General features: G+C 43.9%; 4 protein-coding genes across 5 annotated transcripts; 3 read left to right on the top strand and 1 right to left on the bottom strand.

Annotated features, from left to right (window-relative positions):
* Positions 1–731: 731 nt before the first annotated feature.
* Positions 732–6,464, bottom strand: gmfb (glia maturation factor, beta). The gene is made up of 7 exons (XM_028395787.1): positions 6,368–6,464; positions 4,475–4,571; positions 3,990–4,039; positions 3,865–3,914; positions 3,671–3,753; positions 3,521–3,594; positions 732–2,464 (listed from the first exon to the last, which is right to left on the bottom strand). The coding sequence occupies exons 1-7, from the start codon at positions 6,368–6,370 to the stop codon at positions 2,393–2,395; spliced, it is 429 nt and encodes a 142-aa protein (XP_028251588.1). The 5' UTR covers positions 6,371–6,464; the 3' UTR covers positions 732–2,392.
* Positions 6,465–7,324: 860 nt separating this feature from the next.
* lgals3a (lectin, galactoside binding soluble 3a) lies at positions 7,325–11,649 on the top strand. Of its 2 annotated transcripts, XM_028395771.1 has the most exons (7): positions 7,325–7,483; positions 7,869–7,886; positions 7,996–8,287; positions 8,333–8,700; positions 9,592–9,680; positions 9,818–9,974; positions 10,720–11,649. In XM_028395771.1, the coding sequence occupies exons 2-7, from the start codon at positions 7,872–7,874 to the stop codon at positions 10,873–10,875; spliced, it is 1,077 nt and encodes a 358-aa protein (XP_028251572.1). In that variant the 5' UTR covers positions 7,325–7,483; positions 7,869–7,871; the 3' UTR covers positions 10,876–11,649. The 2 variants fall into 2 exon arrangements, with proteins under 2 accessions (XP_028251572.1, XP_028251571.1); XM_028395770.1 differs by having other exon boundaries at positions 7,996–8,700.
* A 699-nt stretch (positions 11,650–12,348) lies between these two features.
* Positions 12,349–15,854, top strand: synj2bp (synaptojanin 2 binding protein). Its single transcript, XM_028395788.1, has 4 exons — positions 12,349–12,541; positions 13,028–13,164; positions 13,307–13,402; positions 14,345–15,854. Exons 1-4 carry the CDS (start codon positions 12,478–12,480, stop codon positions 14,474–14,476), a joined length of 429 nt encoding a protein of 142 aa, XP_028251589.1. The 5' UTR covers positions 12,349–12,477; the 3' UTR covers positions 14,477–15,854.
* Positions 15,855–18,161: 2,307 nt separating this feature from the next.
* LOC114427613 (deubiquitinase DESI2) lies at positions 18,162–23,090 on the top strand. Its single transcript, XM_028395781.1, has 5 exons — positions 18,162–18,678; positions 21,103–21,175; positions 21,767–21,860; positions 21,947–22,088; positions 22,186–23,090. Exons 1-5 carry the CDS (start codon positions 18,640–18,642, stop codon positions 22,429–22,431), a joined length of 594 nt encoding a protein of 197 aa, XP_028251582.1. The 5' UTR covers positions 18,162–18,639; the 3' UTR covers positions 22,432–23,090.
* Positions 23,091–24,187: the final 1,097 nt, after the last annotated feature.

Below are 24,187 nucleotides of genomic sequence, written 5' to 3'. Positions count from 1 at the left end.
TGTGTCAGCATTCTGAAAAAACAGGGTTAAACATCACTGCAATTTTATTTGGACAACAGGACAACAGACACTTGTATAAAGAATGGGGGAAATACAAATATCTCAAGTTTCACTGATGCCATGAGGCAGCTGGTTATGACAGATGTTCCAGGTTTTTTTTTTAGTAAAAAGGAAAGAAAACAGAATCAGGACCACAAAGCCAAAGTAAGAGGCCAAATATACAACCACAGAGGAGAGAAAGCCGTTTGATCCACAGGACAGACCCAGGGGGAGCTCTCTGATCGCTGATCCGACACGGTGGAGACTGATTTCGTATGAAACACAGAGTCAGGATGTAAATATGCTTCAGGTTGAGGAAGAACACAGCTGGAACCAGATGTGCAAATATCACAGAAGTCATGTAGCTGAGCATGAAAACGGCCAGCGCACCGTTTTTACAGTAGCTCTTTGAAGAATGTAGAAGAACATCCAAACCAGAACGTTAACCCTTTAACCTCCACATGTACTGTGAGTTTACAGAAGAAGCACCGCTCGGGTAACAACAGAGACACTACAGGTGTGTATTTCTGCTGCAGCAGCATAATACTGGCTGATACTAAGCTGACAGTGTAAATCTTAGCTTTAACGTTATCAGTAGACATCAAAACAAGCCATTACAGTCCTGCTGGATTAACCCTGTCCTGACATATAATCACTGACATCAACAAACATTTGATTGTGCGTACATGTTCGGGAAAATTTCAGATAATAATAAAAAAAAAAACATCTTCAGTCTCCGTCAACAAACATTTCTCTGTCACAATTTCATCTCTGACCTTTTCAAACAGACATGGAGATGATGCTGTAAGACACGGCAGTGGTCTGGTAGGCTTGGCTGTTGGCTTATGTGCATTTTTTTTTCCGATCATAGCCGCGACGCTGATGACGTGGAATTTATTTGTGCCGATAATCAGTCTGCATCGTCTGCAACACATTTCTTTTCATGTAGCTTTTACACTGAGCTGGTCCCCCTGCTGTTATAAAAGCTGCTAATCCTTTAAGCATTAGCAACTGATTTCCACTTGAAGTGTGCTGCACTGGTTGGAATGCTGTTTCAGAGGATTTTCAGCAGGAAGCTGAAGTCTTCCTTTTTTTTTAGGGCATGATGAAGACAGCAGAGAGTTAACAACGTGACACGTGTGTGTTGTTTTGGTTGACTGTGTGCTCCAGCACAGAAAGATTTAATGGTGGCAGCCAGTTCTCAAGCAGAAAAAAGAGCAGTGGTCACATTTTTACTGAACTGAAATCGGCACGACCCGGTGTTCCCTGGGAGTCTGCCTCCTCCATTGAATGGACTTTATTGTCATCGTCAGTCATGATTCCATCTTTAAATGTGTTGCAGAATACAGACAGCGCTGAAGATTTAAGACAAAAACACATCTCAGCATCCTGTGTGCCGAATGTTAACTGGCCCAGTTACTCACCCACCAAAAAATATGAAGCACAGCTGGCGTGTGGAGTAGTAGCAGCCATCGTGTTAAAACGGCTACGACGGCCACAAAGCAATCAAAGCGGCTTTATGTCAGAATCAAGCACGACATTCATAAACAGTAGAAGCTAAACAATCTCCCTAAAGACAGGGTAACCCACTTCGGCAGATGAAGCGGAGGGCAGGTGGCGGCACCCTGTCAGAGGTTCTGTGTGTGTGAATGTTCGTCTGGAATGTTTCCTGTAGTGTTGTAGAAATGATGCAGCTCGTTCCCACTCTAAACAGAGGCGTGACTAACAGGGTCAGATCTGCATCAACATAAGCACCACTGAGGGGCTCCTGCCAGCCAGGAGACGGTGCCACACATCAGAAATATTAGTGTTAATTTGTCGTTCTGATTTAAATGCCCTTATGCTGAACACTGAATGGATTCTCTGGATTGCAGCGGATTGTTCAGAGGTTCTGGCAGGAGGTTTGTTTTTCATAGCCAAAGGAAAAGAATGTTATAAAGTTCTAACCAAACATACACCAGAAAGATCTACAGACATAAACATAAAAGGTGGGGCCAAAAAAAAAAACAGTGTAAACGTCTTCAGGAAAAAGAACGTGTTGTTAAAATGCCTCGAAATTCTCCTGAATGAACATGTGGCGACAGGGCGGATGGTGAGTACGATCTCTGTTCACTTCAAGAGCTAGGGGAGTGTTAATCCAATACAGACACATAGTAACTGGCACATGGAGAGAGTGTACGGGGGACAAAAGTAGACCTGCATCAAACAGTGTTTTCAGTGCGCCAGCCTAAAACCGAGCACAGCAAACACCATTTAAACCAGGCCTGGTACAGGGAGGAGGGAAACGGTCTCGTCCACACGAGTTGTGCGATCTGGTTCCTCCTCACATCCCAGACGTCCGCGTGAAGCAGCCTTAACGGAAGAACCCAAGTTTCTCTCTCAGCCACTCCTCCGTCAGGTCCTCTGTGTTCCTGATCTCAAACACCTGTAAGAGAACATCGACAGCTTACCGCTGAACCCTGTGTGCTTCTTTTACTGTCCTCTTACTACCCTCACACTGCCCCCTTCTGTTCATGTGCATATTGCCTCCTGTTAATAGCTGAGGATGCACACATTGACCCATGGACAGATGAAGAGTATGCAGTTTTATTAGCAGCATTGTGCTTTTAGCTAAAAGCTTCTGCTAAGTTTAGCATGCTAGCATTTGTGGCACATAATGTGATTTTCTTACTTTTATGTTGCAGATACTGCAATAACTCTGCATTCATTGTCTCTAAAGCTGGATCCAGACTCGAGAACAGAGAACTCGCTCCTCGCTGCCGACGTTCCGCCCACAAAATGACATCATTTTTCTGTCGGAGCGCCTGTTCTGCAGCTCTCGCAGACACATGGCCCGGGCAGAACTTTTTCTCTCAGTGCTGTGCGAGAACAATTCTGTGATTGGTCAGAATTTAGTGGGCGTGATGAATGTGGTGAAGCGCAAGAGCTTCTTCTGGTGCAGAACACACAGACAGAAGGAGGAAGTACAGCGACGATGGACAGAGCGTCTGTCCAAAAGGTGGCGATAAAAATTAATCCCAGTATTCATCACGGCTTTACAGTGGCTGGACGCACATTAAACACCGGGAGACGGGATGTATTATTGCAGACAGTCATCCACACGTTCACAGAGTTAAACTCACACAGAGCAGAGGTCTGCTACAGTCGGCTACACTGATCTTCTATCTATTGTCATGCTGTGCGCCCTCTTCCCTGAACATTATCAGCTCGTTAGGCCAGGTAACCACGACTGTGCTCACAATTTACAATACAACTGCATTGTCAACCTTTTGTGTGTGATGTGCGCTGCAGTGGGAGGGCCGTATGAGGAGTTCTGCACACACACGTCTCGTGGAGTATGGTACCTCAGTGCCGAAACGAACTTATTTACTCATACCACCCGTGGAGCGTGGAGCGAGTTCTCTGTTCCCGTGGAGTATGGCACAAGCTTTACAATGCTGCAGTATGAACACCTAGTACTCAGGAGCATGACTCCACTCACCTTGGTCAGTTCCACAGTTTGCACCAGCTTGTTTTTGCTTCCCGCGTACATCATCTGCTGCTCTGGTCTACAACCTGCCCAAAAAAATGAGTCGTCTCTTTAGTGCTGCACTCAGATTTACAGTATAAAGTCATAAAGAGATGTTCTTACCCACTGGGCTGGAGAAGATGAAGCAGAGGGGATAAGACACACGTCCATCGTCATGCTGGTACTTATAACTGTAGACGACAAATGTTCCCAGTGCTAAGGACAAGTCACGTGTTTCACATTAGGAGACACTGATTAACCCTTCAGATAACTGCTGTTAATGATAACATAAAGCAGGTGATCCATTAAAAGGATATCTCGGCTGTCTCTCTGGCAGCTCATTCTTCAGATCATCAGGAGAAATATCCTAAAAAAGGACAGATGGAACACCTTTAGTTACACTTTATGCACAAGTTAAAACAGAGTGGATCATAAATCTTACCTCATGTTCTTCCTCAAGAATGACGAGCTGCTTGTCCTTATCGATCTTCACTGAAGGGCACAGAAGGACAGAAACAGTCATGTAGTTTTTGGTGTAAAAGGTGAGCGTGACTTTGAGTCGTGTCGTGCGAACACACGGCTAATCCCGTTCAGCTGAGATGACATTTTGATCCAGAGATGGTGGAGGATAAAGCCTGCGCTCAGTCATGATACTCTGTCTGATACTCACACCACCTGCTGCTGCTGCTTCTCTTTGTCTTTCAGCACAGACCCTATTTGAATAATTATCAGGCTTCTCTTGATGACATCAGGCTTTTGTGATTTTCGGTCACAACCTCAGCGTTTAAATGTGTGATGAAATCACAGCAGACAGGCAGGAGTCAGAATAGAAGTACACTCACTTCATTCATATTAATTCATAATATTTATTTAGAATTTTAGATGGCACATAGTCATACAGGGTGACCTGGTGACCTGGTGACTTACTGACGATGGCCGCATTGTTGGTCGCCTTCCGGAAACGGAACTCCCTCAGCTTTTTAACCAGCTCTTCATCCACATCACAGACCACCAGTGATTCACTCTGAAAGGGGTTAATGCAAATCCATCAATCCATTTTAACTCTTAACTCTGTATGGGATGCACACATTAGCTGCATATATAATACATATATAATAAATGTACAGAAACCTCCCCCTCACTCCTGTTGTCTGCCTTTCTAGGGCGGAAGTATTGGACATATTAGTAATTGATTTGTCATTTTCAAATCAATAGGAGATCTGAATACATCTGCTGCTTCGTGTGCAGAGGGCTCATGTGTATCAGAGGCAGCTGCAGCCCACAGACTGCAGCTCTCGTTTGTGTGTGTGTGCAGATTTGTGGGGAGGCCTTTGGTTTTCTGTGGCGTGAACTAGTTCTTCCTGGTTTGTCTCTTGATGATTAGTGAGCTTTAATGGTGAGGCTTCTCTGTGTGAGAGTGTGCACCACTACAATTCTCAATGACCCACATGCTTTAATCCGGGAAGAAAACAATGCAGGATTCCATTGTTCTGAGCGGGTGTCATGTCTAACGTTACATAACTCCATTACAAAGACATAAAGTCTCCAAGAGTCTCTGCAGACAGAATTCTATAATTACACCTTCCTGAGCAGATGGCTGGTGGGAGTCAGGATTTCACTGAGCTCAGGCACAGAGCTCCTCAGATTAAGTCTAGAGTGTCTGTGTGGGACTCTTGAAAAACAGGATGCACGGTTAAAGGATGGGCCGTGGCTGTCACGCGCCGGAGGTTGGCCACAGGTTGTACTTCTGGGTTAAATTCCTCCGGTCACTGACAGCTAGCTTCATCCCGGAAATGAGAAGAAGCCAGTGAACTCAAACTGTGTGGTTAATACGAAGGAGATAAGAAAAGAAACGTCGCCGTAACATTGACGAGCGGTGAAGAGAGTCGAGCTGTCATGACACGCAGTGAAAACCCCACGGGGGCAAACATCACGACACAGCAGGCGAGCTAGCGTGGAGGCAGCTCCCCGGAGCCAGACGTGTTCAAACACATCAGCCCGAGCCGCTGCGTCAAGACAGCGGCGCGCATGTGCAGGAAACCGGCAGCTGCGCCTTCAAAATAAAAGCAACGTTCAAAACAGTTAACCAATAAGGCCAGATATTCTTTACAATCATGCATGACTCACAGCAACACCTAAAAGCATTCATTTGGAGTACTTTTGCTTAATAGATGTCAGAAAATCAGTTTTCAGTGTACTATTTAGCTTGCATCCACTTTGTGAAGTAATAAGTTGAGTATTATGTAACTACTATTTTTATACTAAAACTCTGCTGTAGTGAACAGTGTGTTATATTTATGATAATGTCTATTTTTTACAACTAGGAGTGTTGAGTTGTTTTATACCAAACAAAACTAAATATATCTGCATTAACACAGTTTTCTAATTTTGTTTAGGTATCTGCACAATTTTGAGGGAATTACTGTGGCACACATAATGTTATTGATCATGCTTTAGAACGTTATTATGAAAAACATACGCCATCTGACAGTATTAAATAAATAAAGTATATAACAACACAATATATTTGAAGTAAGGCACCTGGACTTGTAGAGTTTTCTTTAAATTCATCAACACAATATACGGCACTGATTTTATTTTGAAAGTCCAAGCCGGAAACAGTTTGTTCCTCTTCTGACTGACTTGACGCAGACGCAATGGACAGAGGGTGGAACTAATGCTAACAGGCTAACGCTAGCAAATCTGCGATGTTACTTTTTCTCACTAGTCCGTGAAACTTCACATTTATTAAGAACAAGCGATTAAAACGCGGAAACGAAGATAAGGAGTAAATGGTCGCCGGTAGAGTCCGGAACTCACCATTGTTGTAGAGTTGAAATCTCCCTGAAGCTGCAGCTGCTGCTCTGAATGGCAGGGACGCTTTCAATGTTTTTTTGTTTTTTCACCTCACATCATCTTGTGACTGCTTTGACCAATCCCATTATTCCCATACAGGCGCCCCCTCCTTCAAAACTTAGCCACGGATCTCTGCGCTCCCGTCTATCCAACACTATTACAAATACATTTCACCATATTTACCAAGTATTAAAAAAACCCTACTATTAGAGGAAATATCATCTTTGTCTCTGGTGCTTATTACCATGTAATAATTGTTTATTTCTCACTTAAGTTAGAGAATAAGACATAACGTTGGGACATAATTATTTAATTACCCATTAGAGTTGTGTTTAATTTAAATAATAATAACCTTGTAATGACATAATGTATCTATATTTCTATTTACTGCATCCTTTCATAAAAAATAATAATAAGAAGAAATAATATATTAAATTATGCATATTTTAGTTTATTTTATGTATGTAATGTGACGTTTCTACATAACTTAGAAAAGTTATTATTATTCTATATGTTTATTATGTATCATATTTTATATTTTTTAATAATAACTAATCATTTTCCATTTTTATGATCTTGTTTTAGTGTCTTTTGCTTTTTGTTCCTTGATTTTTATGACTCGCTTTATTGTAGTAGGGCATTTGTGTGTGAGTTCTATCTTTGTGAGGACCTAGAAGAGATTTACATCATGGCAGCGACTGTTTTTAAAATAAATTTAAACGGCTGATTTGAGGATGAGGCTTGTTTGGAATGTTCCGGTTACATGTGGGTCTGGGTGGTCCGGGTTCGGGTGAGATTTAGCCGTTTTGTGTTTTTTTTGTGTCCTCACAAATATAGCAGGTACGGACGCTTACGTGCGTGTGCATGTGTGTGTTTGCTCAGGAACGCGCCCGCCCTTCAGAATACGTCATCTGTGAGGCGCGTGTGCGTGCTTCCTTTTCAAGAGTTGTAGTTGTCAGAGCGGAGCCAGCGTTAGCTCTCAGTTGTGTTCCTCGGCTAATAGCTAATTTAGCTGCTAGCTGGCCTCCACAGCTGGATTAACCGTCACCGTCTTTCGAGAGGAGTCCATCGTCTAGCGAGGTAGAGCATAACAATTAAAGAAGCTTTCACTTCTTTTTGATTTCTTCAGACTCGTTGAAGCTAAAACTAAACCAAACGAGCCAGCGTTAACTAACAGTTAGCTGCTGTTAGCTAGGTCAGTATCCAACTCTGTAAAAGCAGTTGATTTTAACAGCTGCAGCCTGCGCAGTGTGGAGTAGCATGTGTGTCGGTTTTTGTTCTAATGGTTAAGTTAGGTGGAGCTGTTAGCACTCTGCTAGAATGGTTCTCCCGAGGATGGAAACATTTACTCTGCTATTACTCATTGCTTCTGTGTGACATGCCCACAGTGCCTGACAGCTTGTTGTAATGGTTGTTATAACTTCCAAATAAAGCTGATGAAAGTTGTGTCTGTGTTGTTTTTCAGATCATGGCAGATTTCTCGGTGAGTTCAAATGAGGGCACACTGACATCATTCTGTGGTGTTTTGATTTCTCGGGGGTTAACCAGATGTGTCGTTGTACAGGAAGTCACTTTTGCTTTCTCTTCCGTAGCTGTCTGACGCTTTAGGAGATGACACCCCAAGCCAGGCGAGGAAAATAGGCAACACTAATCCAACTGCCCCAGCCAGCAACCCTCCTCCCCCCACAAACCCAGGATGGCCTGGTTCAGCCCCAGGAGCTCCCACCCAGCCCTCAGCTCCGGGTGACTTTGGTGGTGGATCTGGCCCAGGGGCACCAGGGCAGTTCCCGTTTCCATCAGGTCCTGGAGCACCAGGACAATATCCAGGACCTCCGTCAGCACCTGGAGGGTTCCCTCCTGGTCCTGGGATACCTGGACAATATCCTCCCGCACCAGGAGCTCCAGGGCAGTTCCCCTGTGGCCCTGGAGCTCCTGGGCAGTTTCCTGGGCAGTATCCACCTGAAGGAGCTCCAGGGCAACTTCCTGGAGGCCCTGTCCCTTATCCAGCTGGACCCTTTTCTTCTGGCCCCGGAGCTCCACCTGGGCCTTATCCTAATGTGCCTTTTGTACCAGGAGGAGGAAATGACATGTATGGACCCGGAGGTCCTGGTGCCTTCCCTCCTCCGGCCGGACCCGGCTCTTTCCCTGCATTCCCTGCCGGTGGCTTTCCTCCAATACCACCTGGGTCATGGGGCCCACCTGCAGGTGGAAGCTTCCCTCCTGCTCCTGGCCCCTTTGGCCCTGGTCCCGGGCCTATGGGTCCATATGGTGGGCCTGCCGCTCCAGGAGGCACACTGGTAAGTAGTACCACTTTCAACACATATTATATTGCTTGCTTGCTGCATTCCTGTCCTAAAGGGGTCGGTTCTGGTGGGGAGTGGAGCATCTCTTTTTGACATAATACTTCAGGTGGTAGACAGACAGCTAGCCTCTACAGCAATATTTAAAATTTCTACCTCTTGGGCTCTGCTGTGGTGCAAAGCAAACATAATAAACATTTAAATCAGAATTGCTAAATATTCAAAAGTAGTTCTGAAAAATGTATTTTTGTCTTTCAGCCCAGATATAACCCACCATTTTATTGAAAGCAATGAGCTCAACTTTTCAGTCGGACATGGACATCCCTTCCAGAATCAACATGTGGTTTGATTAATGCCAAAGACTGAACATATTCATAACACACAGTAAACATATGAAGGCCGTGTTCAATCTGCTGTATGTGATGTTTTCATTCAGTGCAATATGATCCACTCTACCCATGTTTCGCACATTAATTATAACCTTTATAATCTCTGATGAAATCCTTCCTGTCTTCCTCTGTCTGTACATCATTAAAATTAAAAGTATTTTGTTTTCTGACATTTTGTTCAATTTTTACAGTCGTGCTGAAAATACCAAAAATGTTTTGTGACTTACATAAGAAGTGTTGAAATGACAAATGGAGATAATGACTCACTGGGGTGTTGCAGTAAGAATATGCACTGGGGTTTAAATAATATTTCTTCCTTTATTATTTACGTTGCTGCTTATTAACGACTTTAAGGTATTAGTTATAATAAATGTGACTGATGGTATTTCAGCCCCTGATAACAGGGTAAACACTGACTGTGTGTATTGTCACACAACACAAACACAATGAGAAATCTATTGTCTTTCTAAATAGAGTAACGTGTAAATATTTGTTGCAGATGGTGCCGTATGATCTTCCACTTCATGCAGGAATCATGCCACGACTTTTAATCACAATAACTGGGGAGCCGCTTCCTGGTGCAGACAGGTATGACCCAAGTCTGGGCCGGATATTCTCTACTTTCTCACAACTCTTTTGTCTCTTTATAATCACAATTACAACTGAAAATAAGCTGTTGAATATAATTGTAGGGTGATTTTTATGTGTGTGTGTTTTTGTTGAAGGTTCAATGTTGACTTCATCAAAGGTTCAGACGTCGTCTTTCACTTCAACCCACGATTTAACGAGCAAACGGTCGTCAGGAACTCAAACCTCGGTGGATACTGGGGCCCAGAGGAGCGGGAAGGAGGCTTCCCGTTTGCCTCAGGGCACCGTTTTGAGGTAAAAAGTTTATGTAACTGTGAAGTTTTACAGCTCTAGGGTGTGTTCTCTAGCACACTGGTCCTATGTGTCACATAAGATAATCATCAAGTGGTTTCCATGTCATTCAGTTAGTCATGGGTAAATACTGGGTTCACCTGACACAGCAGGCGGGTCAACAGGTGTCTAAATCCACAGAAAACTCTTGACAGTTATGTTGCTTTTAATGAAGAAACGGGTCAGATATTGAGTTTTGCAGTGGAGGTGTCCTCCAGCTAGAACATCCATTCTCAAACACACTCTTCAAGATTTGTGTTTTTCAGTATCAGCAGTAATCAGGAGTGTTACATGCTGCTTTTTATAATAATAATAATAATAATAATAATAATACATCGAACTTATACAGCACTTTTCTAGGACACTCAAAGACGCTTTACAGACGCATTATTCATTCACACCACATTCACACAGTGGCAGTAGTAAACTACAGATGTAGCCAAGGTGCACCTATGGCCTCTCTGACCACTGCCGATTCATTTATACACATTCATAGGCAATGACTAGGGGAGCTGGGATCGAACCGCCAACCTTCCGATTATTGGACACTTGGTAGTTGGTACACTGAGCCACTGCTGCCCGATTATGGACTCATATGGCACATGTTTGGTGTAAAAATGTCAGGAAGTTGTTTTATGTTTTTCAGCCCATTGCCGTGTAATTTAAGATGAATATTAAGAGACTCATCACTGTGTTGCTGTCTGTGCAGCTGAAGATCCTGGTGGAGGAGGACATGTTCAAAGTGGCGGTGGACGGCACTCACCTGCTGGAGTATGAGCACAGAACCGGAGGGCTGGAAGAGGTGACCCTGGTGAGAGTGGTCGGTGATGTGGTCCTGTACAGCGCGGCCCCGAGCATGATCTGAGTCTGCGGCTGATCCACATACCCGCACATGACACTTCACCGCTGTATTTGAAATTTGAATTCAAATACTCTGATGGAATATTTGAGGCACCGTAGTCAGCGAAGTGCAATCGATCCCCACGCGGCACATTCATCTTAGTGCAGACGGCAGACTATCTGCACGCTATAATCCTTTTTTTTTCTTCTTTTTCTGGATGATGATTTCATTTTATAGCCACTCAATAATATTTTATGGCAGTAGTCAGCAGTAATGAATGACATGTTTTAATGAAAAGCTAATTTATAATCAATGAAAAGATTGTACGCAAAGTTTAAAAGTGCCCCAAACATTTCACTTACTTTCCACTAGTACTAGCTGTGTTTTTGTTTACATGTATGTTCCATGTTCTGTCCGTTATACCAGGAGCATGGTGAGCCTTTGTAATGCATGAGAGCGTGATGCTGAAAACCCCCTTTTCATGGTCTTATTTCAGTGCTAGCCAGCCCTCCATGACTCAATGGCCTTTCAGACAATGATGAAGTTTCCTAAACTGTATTTATATCAGTGACTCTGAGCCCACCCCACCCTCCCTTTCTTCAGTAGTCAGGCTGTGGAGGTGTTAGACTGGAGCACATTGTGTTTAAACAATTATGATTTCATGTTGAAGTCAAATCTGTAACTGCAAAAAAAATGAGAGAGAATGTGGAGTGAATGATGGGAGGCTCTGATTTGTTGCCAAAGATAACAGTGGTTCAGTATTTTGAGATGATAAATAAAAGGGGCAACAAACAAAAATACTGGTTTTCCTCTTGGTTTCATGTTGGACGCGGCTGAACCTCTGAACCTTAAAGTATCCTTTAACCTGTCGTACAACTTCCTGACACATGTTTGCGGTTTAGTTTTAGGCCAAATCTTTGCAGTAAATAAAAAAGTGTATTTAAAACATTGTGTATGCTACAGCTAATGCACTTAAGGATCTCCTGAAGTCTTTACAGTAAATTCACGTTGTAAGATTTTCACATATAAAACATTAAAGCTCAGATGCTTGTAATAAAATTGTGTATCCACAGTTTAAAACAGTAACCAGTCTGATTTAAGCTAAACTTAACGAGTTTTTGTACATTATACATATGAATCATTTCCATATCTATTTATGAGCTAAGACTTAAAAGTAGAATTTATTTATAAATACATGCAAATCTAAGAAACAATCAAAGATGGACTTTAAATGTTCATAAACAATCTTATTTCTCTCTAAGTAACAACCATGCATTAACATTTTTGCACTACTCCTTTAAAGATGAGGCTAAATAACAGCAGAAATATATTCCTGGACGGTTTTTTTCTTGCACTGATTGAATCACCTCTCGACAAATTCCTTGACACATTAAAGTCAATAGTAACGCAGTCTTTTTATTAGTCCCTTTGTTTATCATCGGTACACTGTGTAATTCAAAGGTCGGCCTGCAGTTCCTTCTCCTCCCATCAGGGGGCGCCGCAGCTCCAACTTCCATCTGCGCCGGAGGAAGCAAATCGAAACTCCTCAATGAGTTCACCTTCAGATAAATAGTTTCTGCCTTCTTCTCCGTTCACTTATTTTTAAACATTTGGCGTCTTGACACCATGAACGGCTCCCTGCACTCCTCACCCAACGTGGTGTCCATTCAACTGAAGCGTGGACCGGCCGGTAAGAAGATAACTTTGTACAAGCTGTTAGCACGGACTGTTAGCGCAGCTAGCTTGCTACGTAGCAGCAAAAAAAAATCAACGCTGTCAAGCTACTACTGTGTGTGTGTGTCCTGAAGCTAAAGGCTAATTTGCTTATAATTATAAGCAAAGCCTCGTCACGCTGTGTGTGGCCGTGTATTACCAGCAGAGCAGCTGAGCTGTGGACGCTGTCTTAGCTTTAGCAGCTCAGTTTAATCATGAAAATAAACATTTATGCACTTTTTTGACATCAGTGCTCGGCCTGTCATACTTTCTGTGTTAAAATCTGCGGGTTATTCAGCTGAAAGTGAGAGTAATGAGTGGTTTACACGTTATGTAACATGTGGGGGACTGGTGTGAGTAGCAGTGTACTTTGATCCATTGAGATAAATGTTGTGATTGGAAGAGCAGCCTCTGCCCTGCTAACCAGCTGGACTTATTGAATTTAACCTGTGTCTCCTTCTAGGCCTGGGGTTCAATATAGTAGGAGGCGTGGACCAGCAGTATGTGGTGAATGACAGTGGTATATACGTGTCTAAAATAAAAGAAGATGGAGCAGCAGCGCTGGATGGGAGACTCCAAGAAGGAGACAAGATCCTGGCGGTAACAAACACTGACATTCATAAAGAAGGAGACACAGTTTCTGATTATTTATAATACAGAAGCTGTGCCTGTGATAAAATAATAATGAACTGTAGCCCAGGCACAGTTCAGGAGTGATGATGAGGTTTCTGTTATGCGGCAGATAAACGGGGTCACTCTGGAGGATCGGACACACAAAGCTGTGGTGGAGCTGTTCAGAACAGCCGGGGAGGACGTGGAGCTCCGTGTACTGAAAAAGGTAGGAGACAAATACATATATGTGGATAAAATCATCATAAGATTTTTTTAAAAAATCTGGAAACGGTGTTTATGCAGGTTAACTCTAGGGATACACATGCATAAAGTTCCTGCCTGAGCTCAGGGAGTTGGAAATGTTGACACTGGGAGGTGCTGTGGGCTCTTTAAGAGCCTTTTCACTTCCAAACAGAGAGCTCACTTTGATCTCTGTAGTTTTGCTGTGTGCATAACCCCCCCCCCCCCCCCCCCCCCTTCACAGATTTGACATGTTAGGAATAACTCCTCGCAGATTTGCACATATTTTGAAGGGTCTATGTGTAAAATAGAAGTCTGGCAAACTGCTGGTGATGTGGTCTTTTTTGTTGTTTTTATTCTTAGATCGGACCTTTAACTTTTCAGTGGTCCGTGAATGCATCATGTGTGTTGCAGGGACAGATTATGAGTTAATGGGGACCTGGGCCTAGACAGGAAAAATGGCCCCCTGCAGGACAACCAGGTGTGCATATAATCACCCAACAGGACCTATGATGTAGGTTCTATTAACACATATGACATAGAAAATCACAGGTTACTGGATCGAGGGGCCCTATGAAGCTATATCATATAACATAACCAGTGTTATTTGGCTACATGGATCTAAAACCATATCAGGACGGATGAAATGGGAGTTTGTAATACAGTTTGGATAACATAGTAGTTCACAGGCTTTGCCATCAGGGCCCCCCCCCCCCCTTGGTCCCCTGGGCCTGGGCTCAGTAGGCCCATTCAGTATTTCATCCCTGCTGTGTTGTATGGTTCAGTTTGAAACCATCATCAAATCACAGCTATAAAAAAAAGGTGAAACCTCATCAACAGTACAGTTCCGATCGGATATGCTGACACTGACAGTAAAGCTGAGCCGACGGAGTCAGAGTAACTTTTCTTGTTCTGTGTTTTCTTGCAGCTGCCACGTCACATAAACGGACCAAAAAGCCCACAACCCGATCACCAGTCTGCTGCGTCTTTTTGGGGAACGCTGACAGCGTTAGCGGGAGTCGCGGCGGTGCTAGCATTCATTTATTTTCGCCAGAAATAGGAAAGCACTTTTTTTTTAAAGTAGCCCGGTGACGTCTGTGTTATTTTAAGATCAAACAAACTTTGCTAAACGCCAAAGAAGAGAAAAAAGAGGGAAACCAAGTGGAAACTGTAGACCTTATGTTTTTGATTAGCAGGTGTCGGTGTCACTGATGCGTTTTTCCATATTCTTGTGTGTTATGTGATTAACGGTAGCTTCTTGACACCCTTCCTATGCAATAGGAGGCTTTCTCGCCACCTTGAGATGTTAATGAGGAGAAGGATGTGCACATTCCTGCTGCTGGGCTGAGCTCCGCACAAAACGGTTTAAATCTTTGAGCCAGGCTGACGCACGCTTCAGAGTCTATTCTCCCACTGAAAGGCTGCGTTGTGTTCAGTCTGTGACTGAATGGCCGATCTGTCTGATGGTTGGGGGGGGCTGCTGTACATTCCAAATTCACACGACTGGGTTTGATTTTCATTTTGCACTGTTGCACAGAATGATGGGAGGAGCTGTGTGGTCCGGTGGGAAACGTTTCGAGTGCCTTTATCTGTCCGTTCGAAGGGATATCGCTTCTTGTGTTGATCAAAATGAAAATCAGCCCAATATATGTCCTTAAATCTGTATTTTTTATGTCAAATAAATTCATAAAAAGACCAAAACCAAGCCTTAAAACACACCAGAACAACATCTCACCTGACTCTCACTGTAGTTTTTAGCATATGTTACTCAAACAAGGGGAAGTAGTGCCTTTGTTTTTGTTTGGGACTATTTTAAGCTGCAGATTAATACACATCCAGTGTTCTTGTGAGTGTTTCCGGCAGCAGGTGTGTGTGTTTGTGTGTGTGTGGGATCAACACGTCACTAAAGCAGGTATCAGATTTCTGTTGGTTTTGGTGTTTTTATGGGATTTCTGAACAGCAAAGTGTCGGCTGCTCACTCAGGGTGAACCTTTAAAACTCAAACATGCTAACAAACGTTCAGCTTTTACAATCAATCAAACCGCTCCTCCTGCTGAGAAAAGATGTGAATATGAGTTGTTATCTGTGTGGTGGACCAACAGCTTCATACTAAAAAAAACAAGAAGCAGCTAAGAAATGAGTTGCTGTCAGCAACATTACATGTTTTTTGTTTGTTTTGTTTTTGCACTAGCCACAATCATGGGAGTCCTGTAGTAACAGCCAGAGGGCAGGTGAAGGAGTGAGTTGTGTATGCTGGGTGTGTTTTGTCGTCTTTTTTTTTTTTGTTTTTGTCCACCTCTGGCTGGTCACCTGAGCGTCTCTGACTTGGATGTGAGGTTCAGTGTCTGTAAATACATTTCATGTCGCTCTGCTGCGCAGGATTGTGAATATGTGACTGAAAAGTTGATCAGAAGCACTAAATAAATTATACAACACTATGTGTTTGACATCCAGGCCTCATTAAAACCCATGTTTAATTCACCTGAGTGTGTTTTTTTTTATGATTCTACACATCGATAAAGGCAAGAGTTATTTATTTATTTCATTTTAGATACTTTAATAAATTAAGAAATTGCTTAAGGCTGCCAAGCAGTGTCATACAATGACCAGCAAGGAGCGCCACACCAGTGAGTGTACTGGAGGCAGTGCTGGTAAAGTGCCTTGCCCAAGGACACACAACAATGACTAGGGAGGAGCTGGGATCGAACCACCAACCCTCCGGTTATTGGACAACCCTGCTCTACCACTGAGCCACTGCTGCCCTTATGTTTTGTAAATCTGCTCAGTAATATTATTAGTCACTTTGTTGCCATAATTGTTTGTGCCCAGTCTTCTCAAACACCAAGAGTAACTAATAAGTTACCACATTTATCATCCTTCTTCAACATGTCAGACTTAAATTGCTGAAACGTGTTGGCGTCTCTGACAGCTTCTCAGTTCTGTTGTAGGAATACTTTATGTGCCTTCTCTGTTTTTATGACTTCCTCTTTACTGGTCTTCCTACGCCAGTAGTTTTGTATTTTGGTGTATGGGGTCTGAAAAGGAATGTTCTTCGCGTTCAGGATCTTCTTGTGACCCAATATCCTCATTACTTTAACTGTTTGTGTGCTGTAGTAGTGATTAATCTGAATCCTTTTGTCTTAACTCTTTCTGATGTGTTTTCAGGACCTTTTCTTTGGTTTTATGAATGTATGGTGTCCTCAGCTTCTGTGCAGCAGCTCTCTCTCTCTCTCTCTCTCTCTGTGCTGTAGTATGTAGACGTGGTTCTTCAGGATGTTGCATTTTAGGTTTATTTCAGCTTCAGACAGCTGACTGATGGAGCCTCCTTTGACTTGACTCTTACATTAATTTGCCTCGTTCCTCAGCCCTCCCAGGCTTCAGATGTTGACATCAAATCACTTTTTCTTGATTTGTCAAAAGCGATTGACAAAAATTTGTCCTGAATTGGTTTCTGTCCTCAAGGGGGTGCTGCAGGGTTTTTTTGTATTAGGTTCCCTCTTACTCATTATTTATATCAATGATCAGGGTCTAAATGTGTTACATGGATTCACCTGTAGTAATACCTGTGTGTATTGATTGATGACTCAGGGTCTGAGGCTAAAATTAGGCTTTTATTTTATGGTTGAACCTCTGTTTACCTCTCCGAGGTTCATGCCAACACTGAGGTAGACTCTGCTCTGCCCACCTGGACCAGACAATGGAACACTTTCATATAAATTAGGCAATAAATGAATTATTGCCTCCCTACATTAGAACCTTAATTGATACTGATAATGATAGCACAGGAGATGATGACAATTTATTACCATGATGAGTTTAAAAGTTTAAAATAGAACCTGGCAAACACTGGATATATGATGATTGATACATTAGCCAGAGAAGGCGGAGATGAACTGCAGCTTCTAAAATGTCTCTCAATGAGTAAAATCATAAAATAAAATCATTTTAAATCATATTTCTTAAACAACAAACATGGATCTATCAAGTCTTAGAGGAACGCCGGATGTTGTCCTGTATTTTCAAAGTAAAAGTGGACACTTCCGTTTTATATTATAGTATCAAAATAAAGTCCAAGACCTGTTTTGTATCTATATAGATGATAATCCGTGTGTTGTCAACATGTTGCTCTGATTTATGTGCAGTGAAATACACGCTTGAGTAATCAAGACAGAATGACTTTGTGTTTGGATGAGTGTGTTAAAGCCTGGAGGTAAAACGAGGCTTGTTAAAGCTGCCAGCAGGAACAGTCAAGTCTTTTGTAACAAAATGTGCTGCTGTACTCCCACCAGCGGCTCAGACTCACATCAGCTGTTGGAGGCAGATACTATGATGTAATCAGGCAGAGAGGCAGAGCCGGAGCTGGATGATCAGCGCAGGCACACGGACGCGTCTCTGCTGCTGCGGGACTTCATGAGAGACCTCTGAAAGGCTTCCATCCAGCCCGTTTTCAGCTCTTCTTGGTGGTGGCGGAGGAAGCGGATCGGTGCTGCTGGTGGAGTCATGTGCTGGAGGTTTGTGCTCCACTCCCGACCAACAGGATGCTGGACGCGGGCCAGCTGTAGCAGCAGCACCGGCCGGGGATGCTGAACTCGACTCCCCGATCAGCTGTAATTAACCGACGTGGCCCAGGAGTCTTCTCCCGCAGCTGCTTCCATCATCCTCCGTGTGAAAATGGGCCGCACTCCGCCTCCAGCCTCGACATCGGTCCGCTCTAGCTGTCGCCTTTTCGCCCGTGATGACAGGAGGGCTTCAGATGTCTACTCGTGCAGGCCCGTTGTGTGGGATCACCCCGTCACACCTGATGTGATGTTCTGAGCTGCGCTGGTTGCTTTTTTGTTTTGTTTTTTTACGCAAACATTTTTTTTTTGGCTACACCTCGTGCCAACATCGATCCTCCTCAGACCGGAGACCGGAGATGGGCCGCGTCCACTGCTGCACCTGCTGGGATCTGGGTTGCACGCTTTCCTGACCTTCCCATGATGACATCTGTCTGAGCTCCAGCTGCGTTTTGCTTTGTTTGTTTGTTTGTTTGTTTTACGCGCAGAGCTGCGCTCATGTTGTTGCTGCCCTGCAGTGGAAGGAGCAGCCAGCCTCGGCCCCCCGCCGCTCCTGCTGTCCACCGTGTGGCCCTGTGAGTTCACAGCGGTGTGGAGCTGCTGCTGAGGGCCGTTACAGAAGGAGTGGAGTCCGAGGAGGTTTGCCTTTCCAGCTCAGGTGTAAACCATGGCCAATGAACCTGTCATTCTTAACGTGTATGATATGGTAAGTTCACTTTTTATTTGTAGTCACACACCAGCTTAAAAAGTGCATGAAGCAACACAGTCCAGAGCCACCCCCACCCTCTGACCTCCATCACTGTGCCTGTTCACATGATGTGCATTCACATAAACACACACATCAGCAGAGGACAAAGGTCCCTCATTCAGACTCGTGCCTACAGCCCGGTTTTTACAGCCGAGCAGCTTCCTTTGGGACTGTTGTGAACCAGTTACTACAAACCATCATTCTTCCAGAGCTTCTCGCTACTCATTAAGTAAGATTACACATTCATCATGAAGATAAATTGTTTTATGCTCACACAAAAATGAGCTTTAAATCTGGTGTCTGTGCAACAGAGATGGAAAAAGCTGCAGAAATTCACAGAGCGGTTCAGAAACCTTTCGTTTCTTTTGTCGAATATTTAACATTAATGCTTTTCTCTGTCGCTCACCTAAGCGAAGCTAGCTTAGCTCTTATACTATACATATACATATTACTTGTGTAATGACTCTCACTGCCTGAAGGGGGAGACGTGTGCTGCACTGTAGCTTTAAATTGCACATATAAGATTCTGGTGCTACACAGGTACAGTGTAAATACATTCATTTGTTACAGCAGACAGAAAACACTTTTACATTCTCAAACTGGGTCCCCTCATTTCACCGAGTGCTCTCGTCTCCACGGTTACTCTCTCTCTATGTTGAGGAGTTGCAGACCGATCCAGGTGCAGCTTGGGACCTGCAGCGCTCTCTTGATACCCTCAAGCCGTTCTCACAGATGAGGACCTTGGTGTGACTGCAGAAGTGACAGCTGCTCAAACAGCTGATTAAATTCCAGCCGTGGTCTTAGACTTAGCAGGTCAGGGTGGGTGGGGGGGTGGGGGGGGTGTATGGAAGTGAGGGAAGATGATGATGAGGGCGGCGAGTCAGTCTTAACTGTGCTGAGAATTAAAGTACAGCGAGGATGAGTGTAGTGAATCGTGCCAGGAGGGATGATGATGATGATGATGATGATGAATCGATCATCTTCAGCGTGAAATCGATGTGACTGGTAGATGTGTGTATTGATGCTTGCTGTATCTACACGGGCAGGAGGCTGCGTGCATCATCATTTCACATGAAGAAGCTTCATCACGATCGAGTTTCACTTCGTCCTCGGTGATGGGTTCCTTCCAGGAATCTCAGCATTGGCTTTGGTTCTAAGTTTTTTTTTTGTCCAACCTCTGGTGTGAAAGGACAAAATCTTAGAGAGGCAGCGGGGTCGAGGTCACAGCAGCAACATGAGCAGATGCTGCTGACGCCAGAAGAGGTGGTGGACGAGCTTTTATTTTTTTCCTCTGATCCCGGAAAGGTGCTTCATTATTAATAGGGGACAGCTGGGCCAGTGTGGATGGCTCTTAGTAGGTTTCCTCGGGGGTGTCTGAGGGTGTGGGGGTGTGGGTGGAGGCCTCGTGGTCCCTTTTTATGAATTATCTCCCGGCTGCAGCGTAGGCCGGCAGGCTGGCTCCAAACAACAACACCCACCAGGCTGGTAGGTGGGAAGGCTGGGATGGATTGTCATTCAGCGCCATGATGGATCTATTCAAGGGGAGTTTTCTGCGCAGTGCATGCTGGGATGCCCCCGCTGTTACATGAGTGTAGAGGAATGAATCAATCAGTATATTAATGAGGGTTGTAAAAGCAAGGTCAGCAGTAGTCTTTGAAAAGGTTCTGACTGCACACAACTTCAGAAAATACATAAACAGTCGAAATATGTTCTGTTTTTTTTTACATTAGGGGTCAGTTGTGTTACAGGATCACAGAAAATAAGGACAAATAAAGCAATACGGTGAACACAAATCCTCACATCCTGCAGAAACAACCTAAAGTAGCACATTTAAGCTAAGATTTGTTAAAAAAAAACACAAATATACTTAAAAAGTGCTTAAAATGCCCAGAACAATACTGAGAAGTGTAGAAATGAAGCTGAAATATGATAAGTCGGAGTAAACATCCCACTTTCATGCAGTTAGTTGATTATAAACCTGCAGTTTAGAGTGTAGAGACAGAGCTCAGTAAAGCCTCTTTAACTCAAAAACACCCACTATCTGCTTTTTGTTTTTCTGTTTTATCTTCAAAAGTTGACACACATTTACTAGTTTTGGTGCAAAGAAGTGGGATTCTGTGTCTGTCTGCAGTTTACTGCTGCTGGATAGGAAAATATAAACATGACCTTCATTCACAGTTAAAATATTGTTAAATTATTATTAATAATAATGTTACAGTTCACCAGTTAAAGTAGGTTTAAAGGTATATTTTGTTTGCCAGTTTCCAATAGATAAGCTAGGCTAGCCAGCTGTCAAACTCTTTAACTCTTCCTCTTGTTGTACACTGTAGAAGACATGTTTCTTCTTCCTGACTCTCCCTTTGTGTCTCTCTCTCTCTGCAGTACTGGATAAATGAATACACTTCCAATCTGGGCATTGGAGTCTTCCACTCAGGCATTGAGATTTACGGCAGAGGTAAGTCAGGGCTTTCCTTTAAGAGTGTGTGTGTGTGTGTGGAGTAACATCCCCGCCTGATGCTGAGATTTGTTACAAGGCTGCTTTTTCACAGACTCCCATGAAGTCTGGTTTTTAAAAATGGAACCTGGAATTGTGTTGCTAATAACATGACCCCATTTCTCTGGGTTGAGTCACCACTGACTCATCTGTGTGTGTGTGTGTGTGTGTGGTTTGAAAATAGAGGCACCAACCAGCGTAAAACTAGATCACTGGAATCCATTATACCCCCGCAACCTTGAAATATTGGTCCTGAGCACAGAGTAATGTGATGATCCGGCCTTTATCCTGAAATATGTGTGCAGCTTAATGACGGTGAAAAACTCTACAAGTCAGAAACTGCTCGGTTACATTTGTGGTTGTGAGCCAGAGTGAAGCAGGGCCACTCAGCTCTCTGTATCCAGCCTGCCGTTCATCACTGTTTTCCTTTATAAGCCCGAGCCGGTAATTAGCCGGGCCCAATGATTTAAGCGTAGTGTGTCTGTGATTAATTGCTTCCTTCTGTGTAATTACAGAGCTAACCTGTGTTTTTCTTTGTTCACCGCCTCACAGAATTCGCATACGGCGGCCATCCCTACCCTTTCAGCGGCATCTTCGAAATCAACCCGGGCAACGCTGCCGAACTGGGAGAGACGTTCAAATTCAAGTGAGCGAGCGCTGTTGGAACGCACTCTGCTGTTGTTAGTGGCGGAGATGAGTGTGTTGATATGACTCTTCTCTGCTGTTGAACAGGGAGGCCATCGTGTTGGGCACCACAGACTTCACAGAGGACGACATAGATAAAATCATGGAGGAGCTGGGGAAAGAGTTCAAAGGGAACGCCTACCATCTAATGCACAAAAACTGCAACCACTTCTCCTCCTCGCTGTCCGAGGTCGGTCTCACACTGCCGTATACTGCAACTATAAATAACTGAGGCATCATGTGACACGAGTGCGTTTAAAGGTATCGCTTCCTGTGCTTTCTTTCAGCTTCTGTGTGGACGTGAGATCCCTCGCTGGGTCAACAGACTGGCGTACTTCAGCTCCTGCATCCCCTTCCTGCAGAGCTGCCTGCCCAAGGAGTGGCTGACCCCGGCGGCCCTGCAGAGCCACATCAGCCTCGGCCTCCACAAAGAGGAGCAGAACGAGTCGAGCGACGACGACCCGTCCTCGCCGTCCGGCGCTGCTGCCTCCGGCTCTGGCTCCTCCCACAGCTGTCGCCACACCAGGGTGTGAAGTACGACCGCTCCCTCCCGGCCCACACACTGACCTCTGGACCTCAGTGCCACCGCTGTGTGTGGCCTGAACAACCACCTGACCTCATGCTGTTGGTCCTCTGAGTAAAGAGGCAGGAAGACAAGGAGTCTCCTCTTCAGGAGGCGATCTGCTGCCGGAGACTTCAGGACCTACAGACGACAGGAGGCGGACTTTGACCTGAGCCCTGGGTACTGGAACAGACTAACAACCACTTGTAGATCTGAAGTTTGTAGTACATTATTATCAGTCTTTTCCACAGACTTTGAAACCTTTGTCAGCCTTGTTCCCTGCCCTGCCTTCAGAGCTGCTTTTGTAGAATAACTAGATATACCTGATAGTGATGTTACCAGGAAACTGCTAATCTAATCTCAATCTCAACAAGTTCTTGTTCAATAACCTCTCTGTGGCCTTCAGTTGATATTGTTGACTCTGCTTTCTTTGTGTGGAGCTTTTCTTCGGCCATTTTTAGAGGGGGGCTTAAAGAGGGTTGGACTGTTGCTTGATTGAACGAGTGCATGCTGAACGAATTTGACAAAAAAAAAAACCTGAATGGAGGCTTGTTTTTAACCCTAAACTGGCCAGTGTAACCAGTTAAACAAGAGAAACAATCAGGGGTGAGTACTGTTCATACAGCCCACCTGTGAACATCTCAGAGACAAAAAAAGAAGTCGAGCTGCTACTCCAACAAAGACTTTGTGACTCATTTTGTCTACACTTTTATATCCAACTGATCTTTATATTTTAACAGTGCAACATGCTCCAGGATAGAAAAGGTACCTTCACATGTTCAACCAATCGAAACAGAACAGCCATGAGGAGGAAAGAGTGAGGGAAGCTGAGAGGATTGATGCCCACTTCCATGTCTGTAGAATAAATACATATGTCTGTTTGTTTATTCTGTTTAAAATAAGTACAACAAATCACAACAAATAAGAACTTTATTGGTGGTTGCTGTATGTGCTAAGCTAGTTGTCAGTTGGTAAGAGGAAGTCATCGGTGCTAGCCCTTTGGTTTTTGGGACAATTAAACACATCATATGTACCAAGGATAAGCCAAAAAAGTTGCACTTGAACCCACCTCAAATGCTACAGCTAACAGCTAACTGCATCTGCATATGAGGACGTATCCCTGTGTACCAGCAGGTGGCAGTAGTCTGCACTAAAAGGCTGAATCAACACTGCAGAACACATTACTTCTTTTACTCCCTATTTTCAGTCTCTATGCTAAGCTAACCTTGTCAGTAGATTCCCTGTGTGTACCTCAAAATCCAAGATGTCTGCTCCCTGCATCCCCTTTGGTGGGAGCTGTTGTAGAACTTACTTTGGGGTCTCAGTTGTGTGCACAAGCTTCTTTCTGTGGACATGTTGCTACAGTGTTTGTACACAAAACACAGCATAATACAGTTGTATTAACATGCTAACGATGGCAGCAATATCTTGTTTTTCAATCTTCCAAGCTAAATGGAATGCAGCATTCAACACTACAGACATGGGAGTGGTACCAGGCTCTCCTGCTGACATGTTACAAAATGGCGGACTGTGTATCTGTGTTTGATTTATTGCCACTGTGACATGTTTACAGAAGGCACTTTTTTAATACATCGCATCGAGTCAGATTCTACTAAAGTGCAGTAAATGATGTCATAAATTTGAATCAGATTCAGCCCACATGCTGGTGAACACCCACATTAATGTTACCCTGAATAAGAAGCTGTTCTTGGTGGTGATTATGTTGA

This window comes from Parambassis ranga, chromosome 22 (assembly GCF_900634625.1).
Source record: "Parambassis ranga chromosome 22, fParRan2.1, whole genome shotgun sequence".
Classification (NCBI taxonomy): domain Eukaryota; kingdom Metazoa; phylum Chordata; class Actinopteri; family Ambassidae; genus Parambassis; species Parambassis ranga.
Note: the sequence above shows the minus strand (reverse complement) of the source record. Positions and strands in the feature narration are given on the sequence as shown.

Coding starts and splice junctions, on each gene's coding strand:
- gmfb (XM_028395787.1), bottom strand. Junction 4,040..4,474: donor CAACAATGCGGCCATCGTCA/GTAAGTCACCAG, acceptor TGTGCCCTTCAG/TGAAGATCGATAAGGACAAG. Junction 2,465..3,520: donor AAACTGTGGAACTGACCAAG/GTGAGTGGAGTC, acceptor GTTCTCTTACAG/GTGTTTGAGATCAGGAACAC.
- lgals3a (XM_028395770.1), top strand. Junction 9,681..9,817: donor CCGCTTCCTGGTGCAGACAG/GTATGACCCAAG, acceptor TTTTTGTTGAAG/GTTCAATGTTGACTTCATCA. Junction 9,975..10,719: donor CCTCAGGGCACCGTTTTGAG/GTAAAAAGTTTA, acceptor CTGTCTGTGCAG/CTGAAGATCCTGGTGGAGGA.
- synj2bp (XM_028395788.1), top strand. CDS start 12,478: ATGAACGGCTCCCTGCACTCCTCACCCAACGTGGTGTCCATTCAACTG. Junction 12,542..13,027: donor ACTGAAGCGTGGACCGGCCG/GTAAGAAGATAA, acceptor GTCTCCTTCTAG/GCCTGGGGTTCAATATAGTA. Junction 13,165..13,306: donor AAGGAGACAAGATCCTGGCG/GTAACAAACACT, acceptor GTTATGCGGCAG/ATAAACGGGGTCACTCTGGA.
- LOC114427613 (XM_028395781.1), top strand. CDS start 18,640: ATGGCCAATGAACCTGTCATTCTTAACGTGTATGATATG. Junction 18,679..21,102: donor TTCTTAACGTGTATGATATG/GTAAGTTCACTT, acceptor CTCTCTCTGCAG/TACTGGATAAATGAATACAC. Junction 21,861..21,946: donor GGAGAGACGTTCAAATTCAA/GTGAGCGAGCGC, acceptor GCTGTTGAACAG/GGAGGCCATCGTGTTGGGCA.